General features: G+C 42.5%; 1 protein-coding gene across 1 annotated transcript in view; it reads left to right on the forward strand.

Annotated features, from left to right (window-relative positions):
* Positions 1-12: 12 nt before the first annotated feature.
* KIAA1549 (KIAA1549 ortholog) overlaps positions 13-21,688 on the forward strand; it is a 132,148-nt gene continuing 110,472 nt past the window's right edge. Inside the window, exon 1 of the mRNA XM_042889730.1 lies at positions 13-115. Within this exon, the coding sequence (XP_042745664.1) occupies positions 13-115 (103 nt within the window). The remainder of the gene's footprint in view (positions 116-21,688) is intronic.

Raw genomic sequence — 21,688 nt, forward strand, 5'->3', positions numbered from 1 at the left:
TGACGCTGTGCCATGGCGGGGATGACACGCTTCGCGGCGCGGTGGCGGCCGGCGCTGCCCGCCCTGCTGCCGCTGTTGCTCGCCGTGCCGGCGCTGCGGGGCTCTCCCGCTGCAGGTAAGGAACAAAGGCGGCCGGCAGGTGTGCGGGGCCCTGAACGGCCTCCCCGCACCGCGCCGCTAACAATGCCCGCTGCGTACCGCGGGGGCGCGTCGCGCGGCCCGGCCCCGCTGCGCCGTGCACGACACGCGGGAGGGGGTCCCGCCGCCAGGGTACGGCTGAGGCTGCGGCGCCGCTTCGCCCCGAGTCCCGCGGGCCGGGAACGGCCGCTGCGTGCGGGAGGCGCGCGGGGCTGCCCGGGACTGCCCGGGTCAGCGGCACCGCTCACTCTCCTTTCTTCTGTTCTTCCCCCCGTTTTCTCTGGTGACGGCGGAATTGCCTGTGGTTGAGTAGGCAGCTTCATCGCTGAGGTGTCTCCTTTGGTTCCACTCCCGCAGCGTGGTGCTTCGTTCTGAACGCCGGGTTTTGTGAAAGCGGCAGCCAACTCTTTGTGTGTAAAGGCAGTTTTGCCGCGATTGTGGGCTTTCTGTTTGGTGTATGCCGGGTAGAAAGTAATACAATTCTGACAACATCAAAATAGCGTTAAGAACCCTGCATGTAGCAGGGGGTTGAAAGTAGATGATCATTATGGTCCTTTTCAACCTAGGCCATTCTATGATTCTGTGATTCTATGAACTATTTCAGGACAGCAGTACCAAATGTGCCTGGTTCTGTGATGCTGATGGCTACTCTGAGCAGGGACACACATGCAGAGCCTGGTGGCTTCTAGTGAGCTTCAGAGATTCCTTTCTCTATGTGAAGATTCTGTGCTTCAGAAAAGGAGGTGTCAAAATCGGGGATTTATTTGGTTTGTTTCTGCTCCTTCGAGGTTAACACAAGAGCTGGCTTTCTTTTTTCCTAGAGTTTCACAGTAAATCAGTGGAGGCTTTTGCTGAATTGTTTGCCTGTCACTCAGTAGTGCTTAAACACAAGTTGTGGAGGCTTTCTGTGAGCTTGCAGAAAGTGCTGTTTCCTTGTGTAACAGCAGCAATGTGATGTAACCCAGCAGGGCTCTGGCAGGGCAAGTGTCCCGCCTGGTGCAGGGCACAGCCTCACGCTGCATCACTTTTGCCTGGTCCTTTCCCACTGGACATGTGAGCCATGTATTGTGAGCTGTAGCATGCTGACGTGTCTGAGCCAACTTGCAGTTCACAGGATGCTTGTCTGAGATGTGTTAGGAATGGTCCACTGATTGCAAAGATGGGAAGACCACAGGTAGCAGCGGACAGGCATATTTCTTTCTTGTCTTGGTTAAGCTGAAATGTTTCATAAATCACACTCTCACCATGCTTTTTGTCTGTGTGGGGCCCATCATCTTTACAAAATTAAGGCAACCCTTACCCTACTTGCTTCTTTAGCCTCAGAATGTTGTGGTGATGTAATGGTGTTATGAACCAAAGAGGAGATGTGTGCTGGTCTTCTGCAGTGCTCATCTCATTGGCGAGCAGATTACAGGACCGTCCCTGAGTGCTAGGCACTGCTTATCAGTGCCATTTGGTCTCTGCTGGTCCAGTGACAGCTGGAGCACTCCAGTCCGGGGTTGTGCAGGGGAAACATAGGGTGCAGGAGTGGCATGGCTGTTGGAGAAACCTGCTTTGAAATAGCGAAGTGAACATCAGTGCTTAAGAAAATGAAGTAATAAATCAAGTTGGGTTTAGGAGCACTTGATCCAGCTCCCACTAAAGTCACATGTTGCTGAATCAGGGTTTTGGCTTGCACCACTCAGCAGATGCCAAGCTCCCAGTATGCAGATAGGTGCGTATTGAGCAGCTTGGCGTGTGAGCGTTGGGGCAGGCTCTGTGAGCACTGTGTTGCTGTGGTTGGGCTGTGCTGTTTCTTTCGTTTCATTGCACAGTTTCTGAGTCCAAGGATGGTTCATCTTGTTTAGCTGCACTGTTCTCTATGTGAGAGAGGGAAGTTGTGCATCGGGCTTTGAGAAGCCTCTGTGCATCTCCTCAGAGACCTGTAGACCAAAGGCAAGTTGTGAATGTCAGAGAACTATAGAATAACCTGAGTTGGAAGGGACACACAAAGACCATTGTGTCCCAACCCTCCCCCTGCACAGGACCACCCAAAAAACAAACCCTATCCATCTCTGAAAGCATTGCACCTTGATTTCTTCCAGTGCTGTGCTTGATGCTAGATCAGGTGGGGAGCAGGGTGCAGTGCGGTGTGGGACAGTTTCAGGACATTCTTTGTTCAGTGTAACTCTACACAGATGTTACAGACACTTGGCTTGGCACCATGTCTCCAGTAGCCAGGTGAGCTCATCCAGCTCACTTCAGTTCCTCCTCACAGAAGGTTCCCTTTAAGCCAGTGCTGTGCTTGCTTTATTTATGGCAACCTTGTGCTTGCAAGCTCTGCTCGTAGCTTTGCCAGAGGAAATGTGTTTTTTGTTTGCATGCCCTTCCAAGAATTTGGAGTTCTAAACAAGCTGGTGCTGCTTTCTACTCAGTCATGACTATCTTGAGTGCCACTTGTTTCTGTGCAGCAGGATCTCAGGTTCTTCTGGCAGGCCCAGGACTTGTGTGCCGGTGACAGGGGAGGCCTCCACAGTGCTGGCCTTCCTGCTGTGAGAGAATTTGGGCACCGGAGCATTGCTCCTTGCTGCAGAGATTTTCCAAGAGGAAAGCTGAGAACAAACTCAATGGTTTCAATTGAAATCTTATGAATTATGCATTTTGCTATGGGCTGAAGATTTTTTATTTTTTTATTTTTTTCCCAAAATGTCAGTTGAAAGAGTTCGGCAACATCTGATGCTGAGGCAAGAGGGAAACAATAGTTTTTGCTTTGAGTTCTGCCAGCTTCTTTTCTGAATGACTGTAATACCCTTATGCTTTAGAGCATGCAGTTAGGCTTCGGCATATTGTGACAGTTCTGAAGGGGATGTTTTCTCTGCTGCTGCTTTGAAAGTGACTTTTTTTAATGGCTTGTAACAACCAAATTTAGGCACGCATGGCTGTGACAGAGATGATGCATTTTCTTTGTCTGATAAAACTGAAATGTATCCAGTTCTCATGGATCTGTTTCCTAATACTGACCAGGGTGTGTGTGCCACCTGTTTTCATCCCAGCCCAAAGTGGTATGTGAGACCTGACTTCCCTGTGAAAGTGTAGAGGGGCTGAGCCAAACTTCAGGGCTAAGAACTGTACCTGCCTGCCTCTGCATGTCTGTGCAATGTAATGGAGTACTTTCCTTTCCTTGAGGAGGTTGGAGATCTGCCTCATGGTGCAGCGTTGTGTGGTGGTATGCACTGCTTTAGGCCCAAAAGGAAAAGGAGAGATGGCTGTTAAAAGGAGCTGACATGGGATTTGTGTTAGTTAAGCAGTGGCAGTAAGAGAAAGATCTGCAGGTCTTCTCTGGTTACTGTTCAGGTTGGATATTAGGAAATATTTCTTCTCAGCAAGAGTGGTGCTGCAGTGGCACAGGCTGGTGCCACTTCAGGGAGGTGGTGCAGTCACCGTCCTGGAGGTGTTCCAGAGCCATGTGGATGTGGCAGTGAGGGACGTAGGCAGTGGGCATGGTGGGGTTGGGATGGTGGTTGGACTGGATGATCTTAGAAGTCTTTAACAAACTTAATGATGCTGTGGTTATGATTCTTTTGGTGGAGAGGTAGGAGACTGCAACTGGCAGATGGAGAACACTATGAGGCAAGAGATAAAGGCAGGGCTGGGAAATACATCTGTGGGTGTGGGAAACAGAAATAAATCCTAGAAGAAATGATCGGTGTGACCTAGAAATGGGGTGGTCAGACCGGGAGATGTAAATGGACTTGGTTTAAAAAAGAAAACAACAACAAAACCACTTCAGAATAGGCGGAGTCAGAAGTAGTCAAGATGCAGCGTTGGGACAGTGCTGGAAGAGATACAGCTGAAGGCATCAGTCTTGAAATTTAGATATAGAGGTGTGTATACCAGCTGCTCTAGGATGCTTTCTCCAGAATTTGGCAGAAAACCTGTAATTTTGGAGTGTTGTAACTTTCTTATTCTCATTCAAGAGTGTGATCATCTGTTCCTTCAATCTTTGTGAAAGGATGTCTTTCAGCCCTCTCTCAGAATGGAGTTTCAGAGTTGTTTTTTTAAAAAAACTGGAGAACTTCTTACGTGGAGAGGTATATAAAGACAGCATATAAAGACAGTGAAGGCAAAATTAAATGTTGGAAAAAAACTCTGCAGTTTTAAATTTCTCCTGTGCCCATAAGTTGTGGTACAGCTATAATTGTGTGATCACAAAGTGTATATCCACGTACAGAATCATAGAATCACAGAATATCTTAGGTTGGAAGGGTCTTTAAAGATCGTCTAGTTCCAGTCTGCTTGTTGCCACCCAGCAGATCAGGCTGTCCAGAGCCCCATCCAAACTGGCCTTGAATGCCTCCAGGGATGGGACATCCACAGCTTCCTTGGGCAACTAATGTGATGATGTGTGTATCTGCATAAACAATGTGTATAGCAATATACACACCTGCAAATATTTATACGTGTGTATACCCATCTGCCCACAGGACCATATCCAGCATACAAAACTGATAACTGCTGAAAGGATGGGAGGGGAGTAGCAAATGGAGAAGTTATCTATGGGACTCCTGCTGTTCTTGTGGCAGATGTTTGAAGGTGTGAAATAAGTGAGGTGAAGGCAACTGGGAAGTTGTTTGTGGTCTCTCATTTAAAAAAAAAAAAAAAAAAAGGTTTCACTGTTAATGTAGTTAAATGCTGTCCTAGATAATTGACCTGTGTTGTTGTTGCAGAGTTCCAGTGTGACGTGAGTGGTTTAGAGCAAGCTTCCCACAGGTGGTCACTAGCTGTGTGTTCTTCGTGTAGTGGATACCTAAGGGATCTGTGTTGCAGAAATGCTGAGTGCCTGCAACTGTAATAGGAGCCAAGAGGACTCTGTTCTTGAATAGATATTGAGCGTGTGATTTTAAATATTTATTAATCTCTCAAGTCAGGCAGTCAGAATTTGACCTTGCTTCATAATTTCACCATTTGTAATGTGCAATTTCTTAGGTGTATTTTGAAAATCAGACAAGAAATGACTAAGAAATATACACATGCGATAACAGTGAGCACAAAAGAAAAGTTCGTCAGGAAGCCAAAGACTTTTGTCTTTGAAACAATAAAGATCCAGTGGACGATAAACCAGCCTAACCTAGCTGCAGTTCTCAGAGAAGTATTTTAAGAAATGCTGTTTGTAAGCAAAAATGAAGTAGCAGGTAGTGGTGTTGGCATTTACTGTATTGAAACTTTTTTTAGCATAAGTTAACTATTACAGATTGGAAGCAGCATGCTGTTTCATAGTGAAAGTAGGATTTTGTTTCATTTTAAATCAGATCTTCTCAAAAAGAACTGATGGTTGCTCATTTTAGCAATTCCAGCTTGCATTCCCTGCCTGCATTTTTGTCCTCTTTTCCCCCTGACTTTTATGAATTCCCTGTGTATGGTTTTGAATGGATTTTAAGCCATCTGGTCAAGACAGTGTAACTGGTCTTGTGGTTTGAGAAAGAGGTGAGAGGCCAAAATTGGCATTAATCATTACCAGCAAGGAAGGAGTGGGAATTCTGGCAACACAGTCAAAGAAGAGCCTGAAAATCCAGATGCTTTTCAGTAAGGAGAGTGCATAACAGTATCCCTCTGAAGGGGCCACCTACCACCTGCACAGTGGTAGGATGACAAGCAGGCTCTGCAGCAGGTCTTTATGAGTAGAGGGACAGAAGGTGATTCAGCAGCATGACTTGTGCTAGAGCCCATGAGCGTGTGGCTGTGGGCTTCAGCATGCTCTCCTTGGTGTTGAGAGAAACTCTTGGGCTCTCCCCAGAGGCAGGAGAGCCCTCACTGGAATGCTGAGAGTGGTGTGCAGTGCTTGGCTGCCTGCTCTGGTTTGGGGCCATAACATAATCCATCACTGGAATTACAGGAGCAGATCAAGTAATGAACTAACAGGAGGGCATTGCACCAGTGATTCCACGGTGGTGTAGAACGATGGATTAGGTGACCTCCTGAAGAATTTTGCAGCCCTGTTTGTGAGGCTCTCAAATAATGTTATGTGCAGATGTGCAGCATAGGGCCAATATCTGTGCATTACTGAAAACCATCTTGTGCGCTGTTTGCATGAGGAAACCATCTGTGATCATGTGCTTAAATACTGCATCATTAAGTTTATGCAGAGAAAAGCTAAACTGAGATTTGATGGGCAGCCTTAGTAATGATGCCTCCAAACTTCTGAATGATTAATTTTACGTTTAGAGTTTTCTAATGTTTCCTTTTTGTACCTGCAAGCAAAGAATGTTATGCATCCTTTGCTACAGTGACCGTTCCTTTCCTACTGAGCATTTTCATACAAACAAGAAAATCCAACTGATATCACTTTCTTTGTGAGAAAGATCTCCTTCTGTTTGTTCCCCTCTTACAGCCGAGTTACTTTTCAAATAGAAGGGAGGTGGTTGTATCAGCTATATAGGTTCCAACTAGGCGACTTTTCTGGTGTATGTCTGTATTTAAAACTGGAGCTAGAGCTTATGGTGAAATGGGACTAACTTGTGTGATATATTGGGACAGACATTGCATGTCACATAACCAGATCCCAATCTAGACCAGGGGTCTTGTTTGAAAATGTTTTCAATTAAAAGCTGACAATGACCTTACTTCCTGTCCTTAAGCTGAAAGATGAAACAGATTTGGGCTTCCAGCCATTGAGGTTTAATTTTTTTAAAGACATAATTTATTCCATGCACTCTTTCCTGAGTGCATGTGCTTTTTATAGTCACTTGGTGGGGAAAAAATGTGTTAGAATCAATACAATAGTCAAGTTTTTGTCATGAAATGTACTAGCCCTGGATAAAACAAGCAAGGAAGTTTAAAGAAAATAAATCTCATTCGTCTTTTTACCACGTTCTGTGAGTGGATACTTTGCTGCTTCTACTACAACAAGGTTCTAAGAGCTATAAAAATTGTCGGAAGGATCAGGATGGCTGAGGAATGCAGGGTGAATGTAAATCCATTTTGCTTCTTTCTCAATTGACTGCATTCCCAATAGACGGTGTAGCTTGAAAGTATAATCTTCTTAAAATCCTGGGAGCATTAGAAACTAACTTAGAAACAAAGCTGAACGCAGTTTCTGTCCTGGAGTATTAATCCTTTTGATTCTTTGGTATTTACTGCTCCTGTTTACTGTATGCAAAGTTTAGTTATTCAGGTCAGGAGAAGATAGCTCTTGAAATCATACTGCTAACAAGATTGTTTCATATTTATGAAAACAACATAGTTGTTTTAATGTTTATGAATGAGCCAAAAACATCATCCAAACTTGCTGCTAATGTTTGAGACAGCACTGGCAGTTCAGAGTGGCTGTGTTATTTTACATTCAGAAATAAAATGCACTTCTGAAGAACAGAATGCAGTCTTAAGTTACATCATGTGCTCCTTGCAAACATCAGTGTCATTTAGGTAAGACGCTTAAGAAATGTTCTGCGTGACTTTTTGTTATTCCTAAGTAGTGTGAAACTCAGAGCTAATGTCTAAATCTTGTGCTCTTGGCATTAAATAATTAAATTACATAACATGTAACTTGACATTAAATAACTTTTACAAAATTTTTTGAAACCAGAAAAATGTACTTTGTCCAAATGGAGGCACATGAGTGAATGTGCAAAGTGAAGACACTTTGATTTGAGTGAATAATAGTTCCTGCTCCTACTTGCATTTGTCATAGACCAGAAGTTACGTTGCTAATGAACAAGTGGACTTGGTTTCACAAAGTCTTATTTTGAGGTTCTCTATTTTTAGCATTGAGAGAGTGAGAACAAATGAGAATTTTGCTGGTAGATGAAAAGTATGGATTAGTTAAATGGGTAGCTATTGGAATTCTTCAGCGTGTTTAAGATCAATCCTTGTGGATTGAATTATTTGGAGGGGGATAAGTGAAAAGCACAAGTGCGTGTTAAATATAGTTTGTCTGAAGTAGTCAAAGCAACAACCCAGAGCAGCAGGTGTTTATGTAGCATGCACAAGTAAGCTCAGGAATGCGGGACTGATTTGTGCTTATACCTATGGTAGTGCTTGCACATGGGTGGGTTTTTTTTTTGTTTGTTTGGTAGTATTTGTGTTTTCTTTGTTTAATTGTTGTTCGTGGGAGATACATCATGAAGTGATTTGATACCAGTGTAATTCTGCAGTGTCTACAACAGTGTGTTTCTGATGTAGAGGAGTGTGAACTTAGTCTGTTAGAGGGAGAGGATCATAGAATATCCTGAGTTGGAAGGGACCCATAAGGAACACCAAGTCCGACACCTGACTCCACACAGGGCTACCCGTAAATCAGACCCTATGTCTGAAAGCATTGTCCAAACACCTTTTGAACACTAGCAACTTGGAGCCAAGCCTGCGCCCTGTGGTGCAGACCCTGTCCTGACCCCCAGCTGCCCTCCCCTGACAGCTCCATGCCGTTCCCTCAGCCCTGTCGCTGTCACACAGAGCAGAGCTCAGCGCTGCCCTCCGCTCCCTGTGAGGAGCTGCAGCCGCCATCAGGCCTCCCCTCAGCTCCTCTGCTCTGGGCTGAGCAAACCCTGAGCTGCTCTTCGCACACCTTGCCCTACAGACCCTTCTTCATCTTTGTAGCCCTCCTTTGGACACTATTGAACAGTTCTGTGTTCGTCTCATGCTGTGGTGCCCAAACCTGCACCCAGTGCTCAGGGTGAGGCTGCAGTGTAATAAAAGTTGAATGGTGATCTATGGGATACTGATACTATGGGGAACCAAATGGGCAAAGCTCTGTTTAGATATCTGTAGTAGGTGACTGCGACAGATATCTTTATAACCTGTGGTAGTATACTTTGGTATAATTCTTATCTAGGTGTTCTGTAAGACTGAGAATTTGTAGGTGTTTCCTGAGTTGCTGCTGCAATTCTAGGCACTCGAAAACAGGCATCGCTGCATCCTTTCCAAATTTTGGGATTGGATTAATCGATGCTTCAAATATGTTGAAGGTAAAGCTGTTAAATTGAGGATAGAATTTCATGCTGTGTTTGCAGGTCTAATGAGGATTTAAACTGCAGCTCTGCCATCTCTGAGGGCTGCTCCGAAAATAATGCCTCCTGTTTTTGTACATTGGCCCACAATGTCAGAGTCAGCTGTTGGTGGTATGGTAGTAGAGTCTGAACCCTCCCCAGTATTCTGTCATGTTTTGCTGTCATGTTACAGATGGCAGCAGAGAGGCACCCTGACTCAATGGCATCCGGTATGGAAATGTATGAAGCAAAGATGTGTTTTCTTGAGTTCCTCTGTGTGGAAAAAGTGGCAGCCATTGACATTCGTCGATGCTTGCTGAACATTTATGGAATCCGAACAGTGGCACAGTGAAGTGGTGGAGGTGCATTTCAGTCCTGGCAGCAGTAACAGTGGGTCACCTCCACTGAGCTGACATGAGTGTGATGTGCTGGCTCTTGTTCACTGCTGGTGAAAACATGTAGTTACTGCAGGTGACTGTCAAAAAAAATAGTGTTTTGTAGCTGAGAATTTTCTGAGTGTTATTGGACTCTTTGTGTCTGTTGTAGTTTCCATGGAAACAAACAGGAGATGTTACTTCTGGAGCAATCTACATACTTGCATGCTTTTCAAGCAGAGACACATGACCAAAAGGTTTCTCTTCATGTATGTGTTCATGTGTTTTGTTTTGTGCAATGTGGTGAACTTCAAATCCTTTTCATCCCTTTTTTTCTCACTTTGGAAGAAAATCCTTTTATTTTTTTGCCATATATTCTGTGTTCTTTGTTATCAGTTAGTCTGTTGGAGAGAATGTCATAGGGAATGTGGGGGAGAGGGGAACCACCCTGATTCCACATTTTGTTGGTTTGTGCTATGTATTTGAAGCTTTTCAGGAGGAGAGTAGAGCTCATTAGGAATGAGCTCTGCAAGGGTGTCCATGGTTTTTTTTTCTGGTTGGGGAAGACTTGGAAAATGAGAGAGGAGGAAGCAAGCAGTGCCGTCTCTTGCCATACGTGGCTGATTTTCCCTCTCACAAAGCTGTGGTTCTGTTACACCATGCAGAGGAAAATCCAATTTAAGATGCTGCTGTTAATTCTCTTCTAGCTTGTCACTGCAGCTTTTTGGATGCCTGTAATATACCCTGTGATTTTAAACAGTGTTTCACTGGAATGTTTTTACTATGTTTTGCCCTGTAAGCAGGATATTTCCTGAACTCTGCTTGGAGCACAGTCATGCAAACAATTGTATTGGCACCTGTGGAGGCACAAACAAGCATCTGGGGATGTGGAAGAGGGGCAGGAAACTTTTAAAATCCAGCTGCCACTGGCAGAACAGCACCACAGCCCTGTTTTACTCTGAAATTAATTTATTAAGAAGCAACTGCATTAGAGCTTGTTTGCTCTTAAGTAGCTGCTACTGGGAAACCTTCATTTTAACAGCAATTCCTTTTGCATTTAAATGTGATCACTTACTGGTAGTTTTTCTATGTCTGTATTGCTGTTTGTGATGGCTTTATTTTCTGGAAGGCAAGTGGCTCTCTATATTTTCAAGCAGTTAATTCAACTCTGAGAGTACATGGTTATTCCCTTTTCGTGTAAGAAACGTTCATATGATTGACTCCAGCATCCAGGAGGTGGTGGGATTGCAGTCTGTGGCTTTCAGCACTAACTAGGTATGAATATGTTTGTTCTCTTGCCTGGTTCAACAGTACTGTGTGAGACAGGATTTGGAAATGCTGTTTGTCAGCACTGAAGACAAAGTATTTTGTAGCATGCACATTCATCAGCTCCAGCAGAGTTTTGCAAAGTTTTCTGAGTGCGAACTTGCTGGCTCCTGGTGCTGGCAGCTTTTCTGTTAGCGGAAGAGTTAAAGGAACAACATGAGGCCTGTTTTATTGCCTGCCAGAGCACTTGAGCCAGCAGTGGAACCGACAGGCAGTGTGGTAGCCTGTCGCTGTCACGGTCTTGTGTGAGGGATACCGGGCAGAGGCAAACATTCATTGTACAGAATAAGATCACAGAATTGCAGGGGTTGGAAGGGACTTTGAGATCATTGAGTCCAACCCCTGCCGAAGCAGGTACCCTTACAGTAGTCCCACAGGTAGGTGTCCAGACAGGTCTTGAATATCTCCATAGAAAGAGACCCCACAACCTCTCTGAGCAACCTGGTCCAGTGTTACGTCACCCTGACGGTAAAGAAGTTCTTCCACATGATAGTATGGAGCTTCTTATGTTGAAGTTTTAGGCCATTACTCCATGTCCTGTTGCTGTGCACTGCTGAGAAGAACCTGGCCTCATCCGTTTGCCTCCCACCTCCCTTTAGATATTTATAAACATTAAACAGATAAGATGCAGGAGTTTTCCTGAATGTTGTGATATTGTGAAGGGAGCAGAAAGGAACACTGAATATTTTGGAGCTAAACTCAAGTCAGCACATTTTTTACTAGGGAGCAGATGCGTGTTATATTTTTATCTTGGTGGGCTTTCATAGCCAAATGATACCGAATTTGGTGTTTTTCCTCCATGTGTTGTCTTAATGATGGAACAGTATGTTGGGCAGAGGAAGCCTTATCTGAGAGAAACTAATAAATGTGAGTCATTTGGGGCTGTATGTGTAACAGATCACTTTTGAGAGGCTGTTTTCCAGTCTCATGTAGATCTGGAAGTGTCACCCCTGTGGTTTCTTTAATTATGATTTAAATATCGCATAGATATGAAACATTACAAATTCTAAAGCATCTCTGGGATGGAATATTTAAAAAAATATGGACATAACTAATCACTGTACTCAGTCATGCTTAAGGCCTTTAAATGGAGTGCCATGCACATTTGAACTTGCTAACTTTTTAATAAAAATTATAGGTTTTTTATAGGCTTCATTAGTTTTCCTTGTTAGATACGTATTTTAGATTTTAGATATTTTAGATGGACTTCATTGGTACCTTCCCTACAGCAAACACCAACATGGGTTTCTGCTGTGAGGCTGTGCAGTATTCAGAATACACGTTTTCTTCTTGCTCAGCCAGTTCATACATGCAGGTACTGATCTTTCAGGCACAGAAACATCATTTTTAATTTCATGTGTTCACGTACTGCTAGACAATCTGTAACAACATTGGTGGCAAGTTAAAACAAAATTGCAATTTGGCATAATGAAACCAAACAATAGTGGGTATAGGAATGTTACTATGACATTTGGGACTGTTTCAGCTGAATACTCAGTGTTGCCTTTTTTATTTTAAATAGAGAGCCTACTTCTCTAGGTGAGTGATGATGACCTGACAACTTACGAAAGATGGTTTATCCTCAGTATAGGGGACAAAATCAACTAATATGATGTATGGCAACTGCTGAGTCACGGCCTGAACCTCTGATTGATCACCTGAGGTGAGCCATGAGTCAGCCAGAGGAGCACAGGTGAAGGCAATTCACCTGTGCTACCAGAAGGGGTGGAGCCAGGCTCCACCCCTCCTGGACCTATTTAAGAGCTGGCTACCAGAGGGGAAGGATCTCTTCTGGAGATCCTCCTCTTTGATATCTTCTAGTGAGCTCAACCCAAGGGTAAGCTCTTCTACTTATTCTCTTTTGTGATCCCTGTTTGCTTTGCCTTACTCTTTTGATTATATTGCAATTATAACATCTTGGTTATACACTTTGCCTTACTCTTTTGATTATATTGCAATTATAACATCTTGGTTATACATATGATCACTAGTTTATGGCATCTACAGCGGCACTTGGTAACCAGTGTCTACTTTTTAGAGGCTTAGCATTTTGGGGATGTAAGTTTTGCTCAGTTAAATGGGAAAGTTTGATTATTTCATGGTATGTACGCTTCAGTTGGTTATGAGATTAACATTCCAGGCAACTTAACTTACCTCTGAAATCCTTAAAATGACATAATCTTCTTCCTCTTTGTGTGTGTGTGTGTGTGTGCGTGCAAAGGTCTATAGTGAACTTAATCTATTTCTCTATGATTACATCTGTTTCTTGTATGTTATTTCTTAGAAATGAAATCAAAGTTTGCTTCTTAAAGAAGTGAGGAGGGATGGAAGGAGGGAGATGTTGTTAAAATGCCCTGTTTTTGTAAAGCTGGAACAGAACTGGGCAAGAGGAGAGGGAAAACGGAGATAATGAGACTTGCTTGATTGGCTTAACATGCTAAAGGGGAAGCAGACCATGCTTGAATCTTGGCATTGCAGTGGGGTTGAGAATGATAAACATATTTAGTGGTAGTTTAGGGGATTTTAGGTCTCTAATAAAAAAGGACAAGGACTTCTTGTTGTTGTTTTAAATCCCTACTTAACTGATTTCATTCCTCAGTGAAACTGGTAGAACAAAATGGTGGGGGAGAGATGGAGGACATTCTGTGCAGGTGTGTGTTGCTACTATCAAATTTCATATTTATCATGAGGCACAAGTGTTAGAGTGCAGTTCATGGAAGCTAGCACAAACACTTTTCACTTAGTAAAACTGTGGTTTTGATAGAGTGAAAAGCATTACTGCCCACTTAATTCTTTCCCTTCTCTTTCAGGGAAAGGAACTTCCAGTTTTTAGATTATAGCAACGTTTATATTTCTATTAAATTTTTTTAGACTAGCTTTGTGAATCACTTATTCAGTCTGTAACCTCCTGTTTTATGGCTACGGAAGGACCTGCTATTGCAGCTGCACAGGTATGGCATATATATTTTGCTTGTAGATTAATCCTTGGGTAGCATTAATAATCTTATGGGTAGTATACTGTCATTTTAATAGTACTATAATTCTGTTATGAACTATGAGAGATTATTGCAGAAAATACCAGACCAGTGCATAATAAATATATTGCTTGATGAACTGCTGTTTCTTGTGTAGGGTATTTTAGATGTGTCAGAGATGTTGCTTTGTCTGACAGCGTGGAAGACTTGAAGTGACTTCCTGAATTGCAGGGATGTGGTTGGGAATTGGGAGTGGTGACCATGTGGGAGCTGAGTTATTGAAAGTGTGCACCACAAAGGTATCTGTTGTGATTAGGTATCTGCTTCAGATTAAAGAGCTAATTAAACTCATTTGTTTAAAGATGCCCTAGAACAAGCGCTAATACAGTCTACTGGATTTTGAAGCTTCCTACCAAAATTCTTTTAAACAGTTTACTTATTTATTTGACGAATTCTTTGGAGATGCTAAGTTGATTCATTTAGACTTCATTTAGACAGCTGAAGCTTGCATTGATAACATGGCAAAAACTGTTGTTTTCTGAGCTGAATTAGGCCAGAGTTGGGACTGGAAGATTAGGAGGAACGGTTAGAACTGGAAGATGACGCTGTTGCTTTCCATCATAATAAACTTGTGGCTGTATGTTTTCAAAGAAGGATGTTACAGAGTCTAATGATATTAGAATATAAGTTTTTTTTTAGCGTGGACGTTGTGCCAAGGTTCAAGTGCCATTGGCCACTGTTGCTTGTGGCATGAATCCCTCCAAGCATGGTTTGCACATTGGCAACTGCTGGTAGTGTGCAGGGGTGGAACAGCTGGAGATAAGCCGACACTTCCGCGACAGTGGAAACTTTTCAGTAATTCAGTGCAGCACTATAGAAGCTGATGTCTGCAGTGACCAGTATTACTCATTTTAATGGTTTCTGTTCAGTTCCATGCTATATTAGCCATTTAGTTGGAGTATATAAGTTTTATTTTAAATTGCAATATTGGGAGTGAGAGGTTGACAGCAATACCTCAGTAGGTTTGTTGATGTGTTTTTTGCCTTCTGAGTGAAATGCTGGTGTAGATTTTTGTCTGTGTTACTCCAAGAGGATCCTGTTGATCTGTTACCTTCTGTGGTGCAGATGGCACCATTTGAACTGGACCCATTGTGTTGAGACCTTGTGTTCTTACTTGGTTGGACTAGTTTGCTTGTGCTGTTTGGTTTTCCTGTGGAATTTCTACTGTGCTCTGTAATGCTTATTGGTTTTCTTCTCTATGAGCTGTAGGCAGCAGAGCTATTAATCTTTTTTAGTTGTAGTTGCCTAGTAGCTAGTTTTCTTGCCTTCTGAATTTCCTTTTGTGGATTTTTTAGAACTAGTATTTGGCCTCCCCAGGAAACTGTGAAGCAAAGGTTGAAAATCTTGCTGTAATGACACGTGAGGGTTCCTGAATCTGTAATGTTTGTACCTGGCTTCAAACTTAAAGCAGTGTTTGACCAAGAAAAGCAGTGGATAGTAGAAGAACCAGCTGAAGAGGATGGAAGAAACTGTTCTATGGCTTTTCCTAACACATGAAGGCTTTTTTTGTTTATTGATGCCCTTAATTTCACTCACAGTTGGCAGAAAATGTGTAAAAATCTCCGAAGTGGATGGAAAAAGATGCCTGATGGTTTGAACAGGGTTGTGCTCTGATACGCTGGAGGAGGGAAAGGCTTGCCCAAGGAGGCTGTGGATGCCCCATTCCTGGAGGCATTCAAAGCCAGGCTGGATGTGGCTCTGGGCAGCCTGGTCTGGTGGTTGGTGACCCTGTACATAGCAGGGGGTTGAGACTAGATGATCACTGTGGTCCTTTTCAGCCCAGGCCATTCTATGATTCTATGAAATCTCATTGGACAGTGCTACACAATCTCTTCTCCGGTGTAACAGGACTAATTCAGAGCTTATTGTTGTTCTTGTCGTTAGGGTTGCTTTTCGTTCTTTCTGTACTTCCCATCTTTCAGTCTTTAATTCCACCAAACATGCTGTGGAGGAAGTCCGGGATATGAGGAAAGCCTTCTGCTGATCTTCAGTGTCGGTTGTTTGTTGGGACTTTCCTGAATTGCTGTTGATAAATATTGCTAATTTATTTACCTCTCCCTTCCTGGCCACTTCTAGAGGATGCTAAATAATATATCTGTACCCACCACTTGTGTAAATCCTTTTTCATTCTAAAGCTCAATGACATTTGAGCTTATTCCTGAATTCAAGAGTTCTGTTGAAGAGGCTTTGAAAAAGGCTTTGAAAATCCGCACGTTTGGGTGGGTAATCATTGCGTACACATTGCTCTTCCCAGAGCTGTCACTGATGTGCAAGCTATGATTTACTTCTGAGGGAATCGTCTGGAGACCTCTGAGATTAGAACTCCATTGATTTTTTTCACAGATCATTGTGCTTAGCCCGTCTGTGGAAGGGGATTAGGTAGAAATGCTGATTGCTTTCAGGGAACTCACTGTTCTGGGGTGATAAACTTATCCTATTGAAACTAGAAGCAACGTGAACAAGTGTTCTTATAAATGTGCCACCATTTCTGCTTTGTCCAGGAAGCAGGTCTCTTTTTTAGAAGTACTTTTTCAGGGTAGGCTTGGGAAGGAGGCTTATGCTTTTGTCTACTCCTAACAATGCCCAACTCCAGGAAAAGGCTATGTGTCAGTGCTGTCGTATGCCTAGTTTTTAGGGAGGAGGAAAAGCGTTTGTAGTGATGTGTCTCGTGAGATCTATCTTTAAAATGTCTGGCTATATTCAGCGAACAGGTAAGTTCACTCTTACTGTCCCTTTTAGCTTTCTTAGGGATTAACCATCATTTACAAATGTTGTGTTTCTTGGCTTCCTTATTCACATTTGGTTTGTGAGCAATCTGGAGTTAGTTATACTGCTAGATAAGATCTGTATCAATGAAACTGTTTTAGTTTCTCTGTGTGCATGTGTGTCTACATCTGAGGGGGAGTGAAGAAGTGTTAGTTTTAGCATACCATTTGTCAGGAGGCTGAGTGGAATCTAGCTGAAATTACCTTGTGTCTCAAGGTACCAAGTATTTGTGAGCTCAGTGTGTTCTCTACTATAGCTGTTCTTCTCATGTTTCTCTCATATAAATTAATAATAATTGCATGAGAGTATGTGAAGCATACCACATTTCTTATACTGATCTTAAGCCAAACACTTCCATATACATGTGGAATATGTACATATATGTAAATACATACATGTTTGTATGTATACGATGTGCATACATACGCTATTCAAAACATAGTTACGTGTTTATTTTGAGATGTGCAGTAAAAACCTGGAAAATTATGAACTTTGCCAGTTAGGAGTCTGTTTTGAGACCTGTGACATTAAGATCCCACAAAATGACAAGCTGTCTTGTGAAAACTACTGTCTTGGCCTTGCAGCCTAAAATCAACCAGTGCAATATTCTTTAACAGTTCTCCAGTCTGTTTTTAAGCTGTTGAGCTGACGTGGCTCCTCTAATTGCACTAAATAGTAGATATTTGCTTGAGATCATTCTCTTAAAATGTTTTTTGATAATATTCTGCAGCTTTTGCATGGATAGTTAATCTAGAAAACCATTTTTCACAGGTATCTGTACATAGCATCCAAATCTTGCTGAGTGATGCTGTATAGGAATTTCTAATTGGAGGTATCTGGAAGGAATGTAATGATGTATTCCAGAATAACAGAATATTCCAGAATAATAATAATGCTTAACAGTATTCTATGCATTATTTTTGGCTATGCATGGCTTTCCCATGCTATTGTAGGACTACCTGCTATTGCATGGCTGAAGTTAGCAAAAAGGAACTGTGGTATCTGAGAAGGCGAGATACAGGAGAGAAGGCAAGTGAATTTGAAAGACCATGCCCAAGCAGCCAGAGATGTGCCAGAGACTAAGACAATATACTAAGTATTTTTGAACTCTGAAACTTATTATAAGCATCTTAATCCTGAAGAAATCGGGGTCAAAAATAAATTTATTGTCATTAGGAAGACCACATACAGGAAACTTAGGAGCCACCTTCTTCTATTCTTGCTTATTAATGGGAGGAGTGGGAAAGCAATCTAAGCAATCTAGTTTATTATATTTGGGGTCAATTAATAAATATAAACGTGTAAATATAAATGTGTAGTGAGCTAAAATTGAGTGCTATTTTCTTTGGAAGCACTGGGGGAAATACAAAACTCTTGAGGTTTTTGTTCTTCTTTCAATGTTTTCTAATTGGGAAGACCTTTTCGGGGATGCCAGACAATGGCTTTTCCCATGAGGTCTACTTAGTTCCTGCTGGCTTGTTCATGTTGCTAACAACTGGTTGTGTAAGGTACTTATGCTTCAGATTCCTGCTTCAGAATTCAGGTCTGTAAGTACCTGAAGAAAAATCATCATGGAAAGGCTTCTTTATATCTGAGTAATAAAAAGAACTAAGCGATGATTTGGCTTTGCCTCTTAGTGTTGTGCCTCTGGTGCATCTCTTAAATTACTTTTTTTTTTTTTTTTTTTTTTTTTTTTTTGTGAAGCTTATAGATTACTAACGTTAAGAATACTGCAGAGGAACTACACAACACTTTTGAAAGACAAGTGGATTTCAAACCCTGCAACATTGAGGAGATGACATTTCAACAGTTCATTTAAAGCTTATTATGTAGTGTTAAGTTCTACGTTACTGCGCACTTTAAAATGTACTTCCAGAAGCTTGTGCTATTTCAGCTGGTACCTGGATAATGGATAAGTTGATCTGGTGTGGAAAATGCTTGACACATTGGGTTCATTGCAAAAGTTGACTTGCAGTACACTGGCAATTTTTTGAAAGTCATTTGCTTATTGAACGCAATTTAAATTGCAAATTGGGATATCTTTTTCAGTATCAACAAGATACAGTGTTTCACAAGAACTGTCTGTATAAAACTCAGATTTTAGTTTTTGGCAACTTATGTAATGCAGGGAGAAAACACAATGATCTCGATGAAATGTCCTCAAACTTTCAGAGGTATTCTCTTGTTCTGTCTTCAAGATATTGCTCATGCAGAGTTGTGAACTATGTCAAAAAATATAATCCGTTTACTAGAAGAAAGATTAATTGAGTAGTACAGGTTGTCATTATTTTTCCAGTTTCCACATAGCAACCAAATGGAGCTTTCAAATTCTGGTGTGTGAAGACAGTGCCTGAAGATATTTTTCATGTGTGTGTTCTGGCTGCTTGAAGTAAGAGAAATGTTAGAGCACAGCACCTATTTACACCACAAATCTGAAATTTTTAGTTGTAATGAAGTGTCTGTGACGCAGTGAAAGATTCCATGGGTCGTTTGTGGAAACAGTAGATACAGAAAGAATGTTAGTCATTTTGAAAATAAAAAAGAGATTAGTGTTAGTGCAAGTGCTGATCAACAGTCTAGTGTTAGCTGTATGTAAAATCATAGAGTGGTTTGGGTAGGAGGGGACCTTAAAGACCATCTAGCTCCAACCCAGCAGCTCAGGCTGCCCAGGGCCCCATCCAACCTGGCCTTGAGTGCCTCCAGGGATGGGGCACCACAGCTTCTCTGGGCAGCTGTGCCAGTGCCTCACTGCCCTCTGAGTAAAGAATTTCTACCCAACATCTAACCTAAGTCTCCCCAGTTTTAGTTTAAAACCCTTGCTGAACTAAAAGAAGGGAGATTTAGATCAGATTTACATCCATATTCTTTAAAAATCTTAAGGAAATAATGTTCTTTCCCCTTCTCCCAGTACTCTGGAATTTTTGAAGTTTATGAGGAATAGGCTTGTTAAGCATCGTCATCTGGGTTTTAAACATATTTTTACCTGTCTTTGTATACTGGTAGCATAAGCAAGAAAGGTACTTTCCAGCTTTCTGAACGGAGGGGAAAGTGGACTGTTTGGCTTAAGGTAACACAAGCCAAGCGACATCCTTTGTAGGGACAGGGAGCAAAGGGAAGAATTATGTTTTGGGGTCTGTCCTACAGCTTTTGAGAACAGGAAGCATATATAAATGCACGTGAAGTATGTAACTTTCTCTTTGTTGACATCTATGTGCAAATTACTTCATGAGACTTATAGTTGAAGTCCAATTTTGAGAATTTGTTTCACGCTTAAGTGAGAGCCTTAGAGCACCTGCTGGCCTCCTTACCGCATGTGGTCCCTGGTGGTCTCACGTAAATTCCTAAATTAGTCATGTTTAATCTCAGATTTCCTGATACTTAACAGACTTAGTAAGGAAATAAAATATTTTGGAGAGAAGTCAGGAAAACCGTGAGAATGGTTGTTCACATTGCTTTGTCCAGTACATTATACTACTATTAGGGAAGCATCGAAAGGGACACGTGTGCTCCATGCAGAGCTGGAAGGTTGTGTTGAAGTACTCAGTACTGCCTGCTCACAGATGAGTGCACATCCTCTTCTTGTCCACTCTTGTGTCCCAGGCTTGGAATTTTGAGATGCAGAGGGCAGCTGGGCATGGTGGGACGAGATAAAACCATGGAAGCATCCTGTTCTAAGAAATGAATTGGTTTTTATACAAGAATATGTTGTGCGGAAACAGTTGTATGGGTTGCAGAGGGAGCTTCTTTGAGGGGAATCAACTCTTTGAAAGAGTAGATAACAGCAGGACAAAGGGAAATGGTTTTAAGTTGAGGGAGGGAGGATTTAGGTTGGATGTCAGGGAGAAGTTCTTTACTGTGAGAGTGGTGAGGTGTTAGAACAGGCTGCCCAGAGAGGTTGTGGATGCCCTGTCCCCGGAGGTGTTCAAGGCCAGGTTGGATGGGGCCCTGGGCAGTCTGGTCTAGTATTGAATGGGGAGGTTGGTGGCCCTGCATGTGGCAGGGGGGTTGCAGATTTATGATCCTTGAGGTCCTTTCCAACCCTGGCCATTCTGTGTAATTCTGTGTGTGGGGGAGGGGGGGGTGTCTTCAAGGTTTCTAAGCAGTAAAAATAAGCAATAATGAATGTGGATGTAATAGGACTGTTGTGGAGATCCTGAAGATGTCAACACCTGTCCTTTCATAGATACATATATATCTTTAAATTGCATTTTTCTTTGCAATGCAGATTTGATTTTAAGTCATTTTAACATGAATCATCTGCCCAAATTGTACTGATTTTTCTCAGTGGAGTGCATGTCGATACAGTGGAGTTCTTATTTTCGTGTTTAATAGACTTTTGACAAAGGAGCGATTCAAAGCCGAGCGCTGCCTGTCTGCTCTCATAGAATGCGTCAGTTAAGGCAATTTCCTGTTGCACGGAGAGAGACCTTAAGTAGCTTTGCTGGATGTGACAGGAGACGTACGCAAGAAGCAAATTATTTGGTATTTTGGAACAAGGCGTGACATTGCGTTGGAAGATTTGGCTGAGGTGTTACATAACTGGTAATTCTCTTAAGTATTCAGTGTCAGCTTTGGACAGTTACAAACACAGAGCGGTTTTCTCGTGCCATTAACACAGCTGATTATTAGGCAGATTAGACAAGGCTCTTGACACTGCGTTGTCCTATTCCTGCACAGTTTTGGCTCTGATGGGAACCGAGAAGCAAGGTACTGTTGTACAAGAATGTACCCTGCTAGGTAGTGCTGTAATTCCAGTATCTTAATTCTTTACAACTTGGCTCTAGTAGCGGTGTTGCATTGCCTCCTACAACATAGCAGTGCCTTTTAATGGCAGGCTTGTCTGCCTAAGTAGAGGTATGGGGTGCAGGGAAATGCCCTGAGCCTGAGGCTGGCCTGGAGGGAACTGGTGCAGCACAGCGGTCCATTTACAAAATGAATACGAACAAGCAAGCAGTAGAAGATGGCACAGGGATAAAAGCGTCACAGTAACCTACAGTGAAACGCTGTGTGCGCTGGTGGAGTGCTCAGGATGTGACACATCTTCTGCTGTCTCTGTTTGCTTAAATTGTAGCTGGAGTTAAAGCTCTCA

This window comes from Lagopus leucura, unplaced genomic scaffold (genome assembly GCF_019238085.1).
Source record: "Lagopus leucura isolate 7727_CA_CO unplaced genomic scaffold, USGS_WTPT01 Super-Scaffold_100159, whole genome shotgun sequence".
Lineage (NCBI taxonomy): Eukaryota > Metazoa > Chordata > Aves > Galliformes > Phasianidae > Lagopus > Lagopus leucura.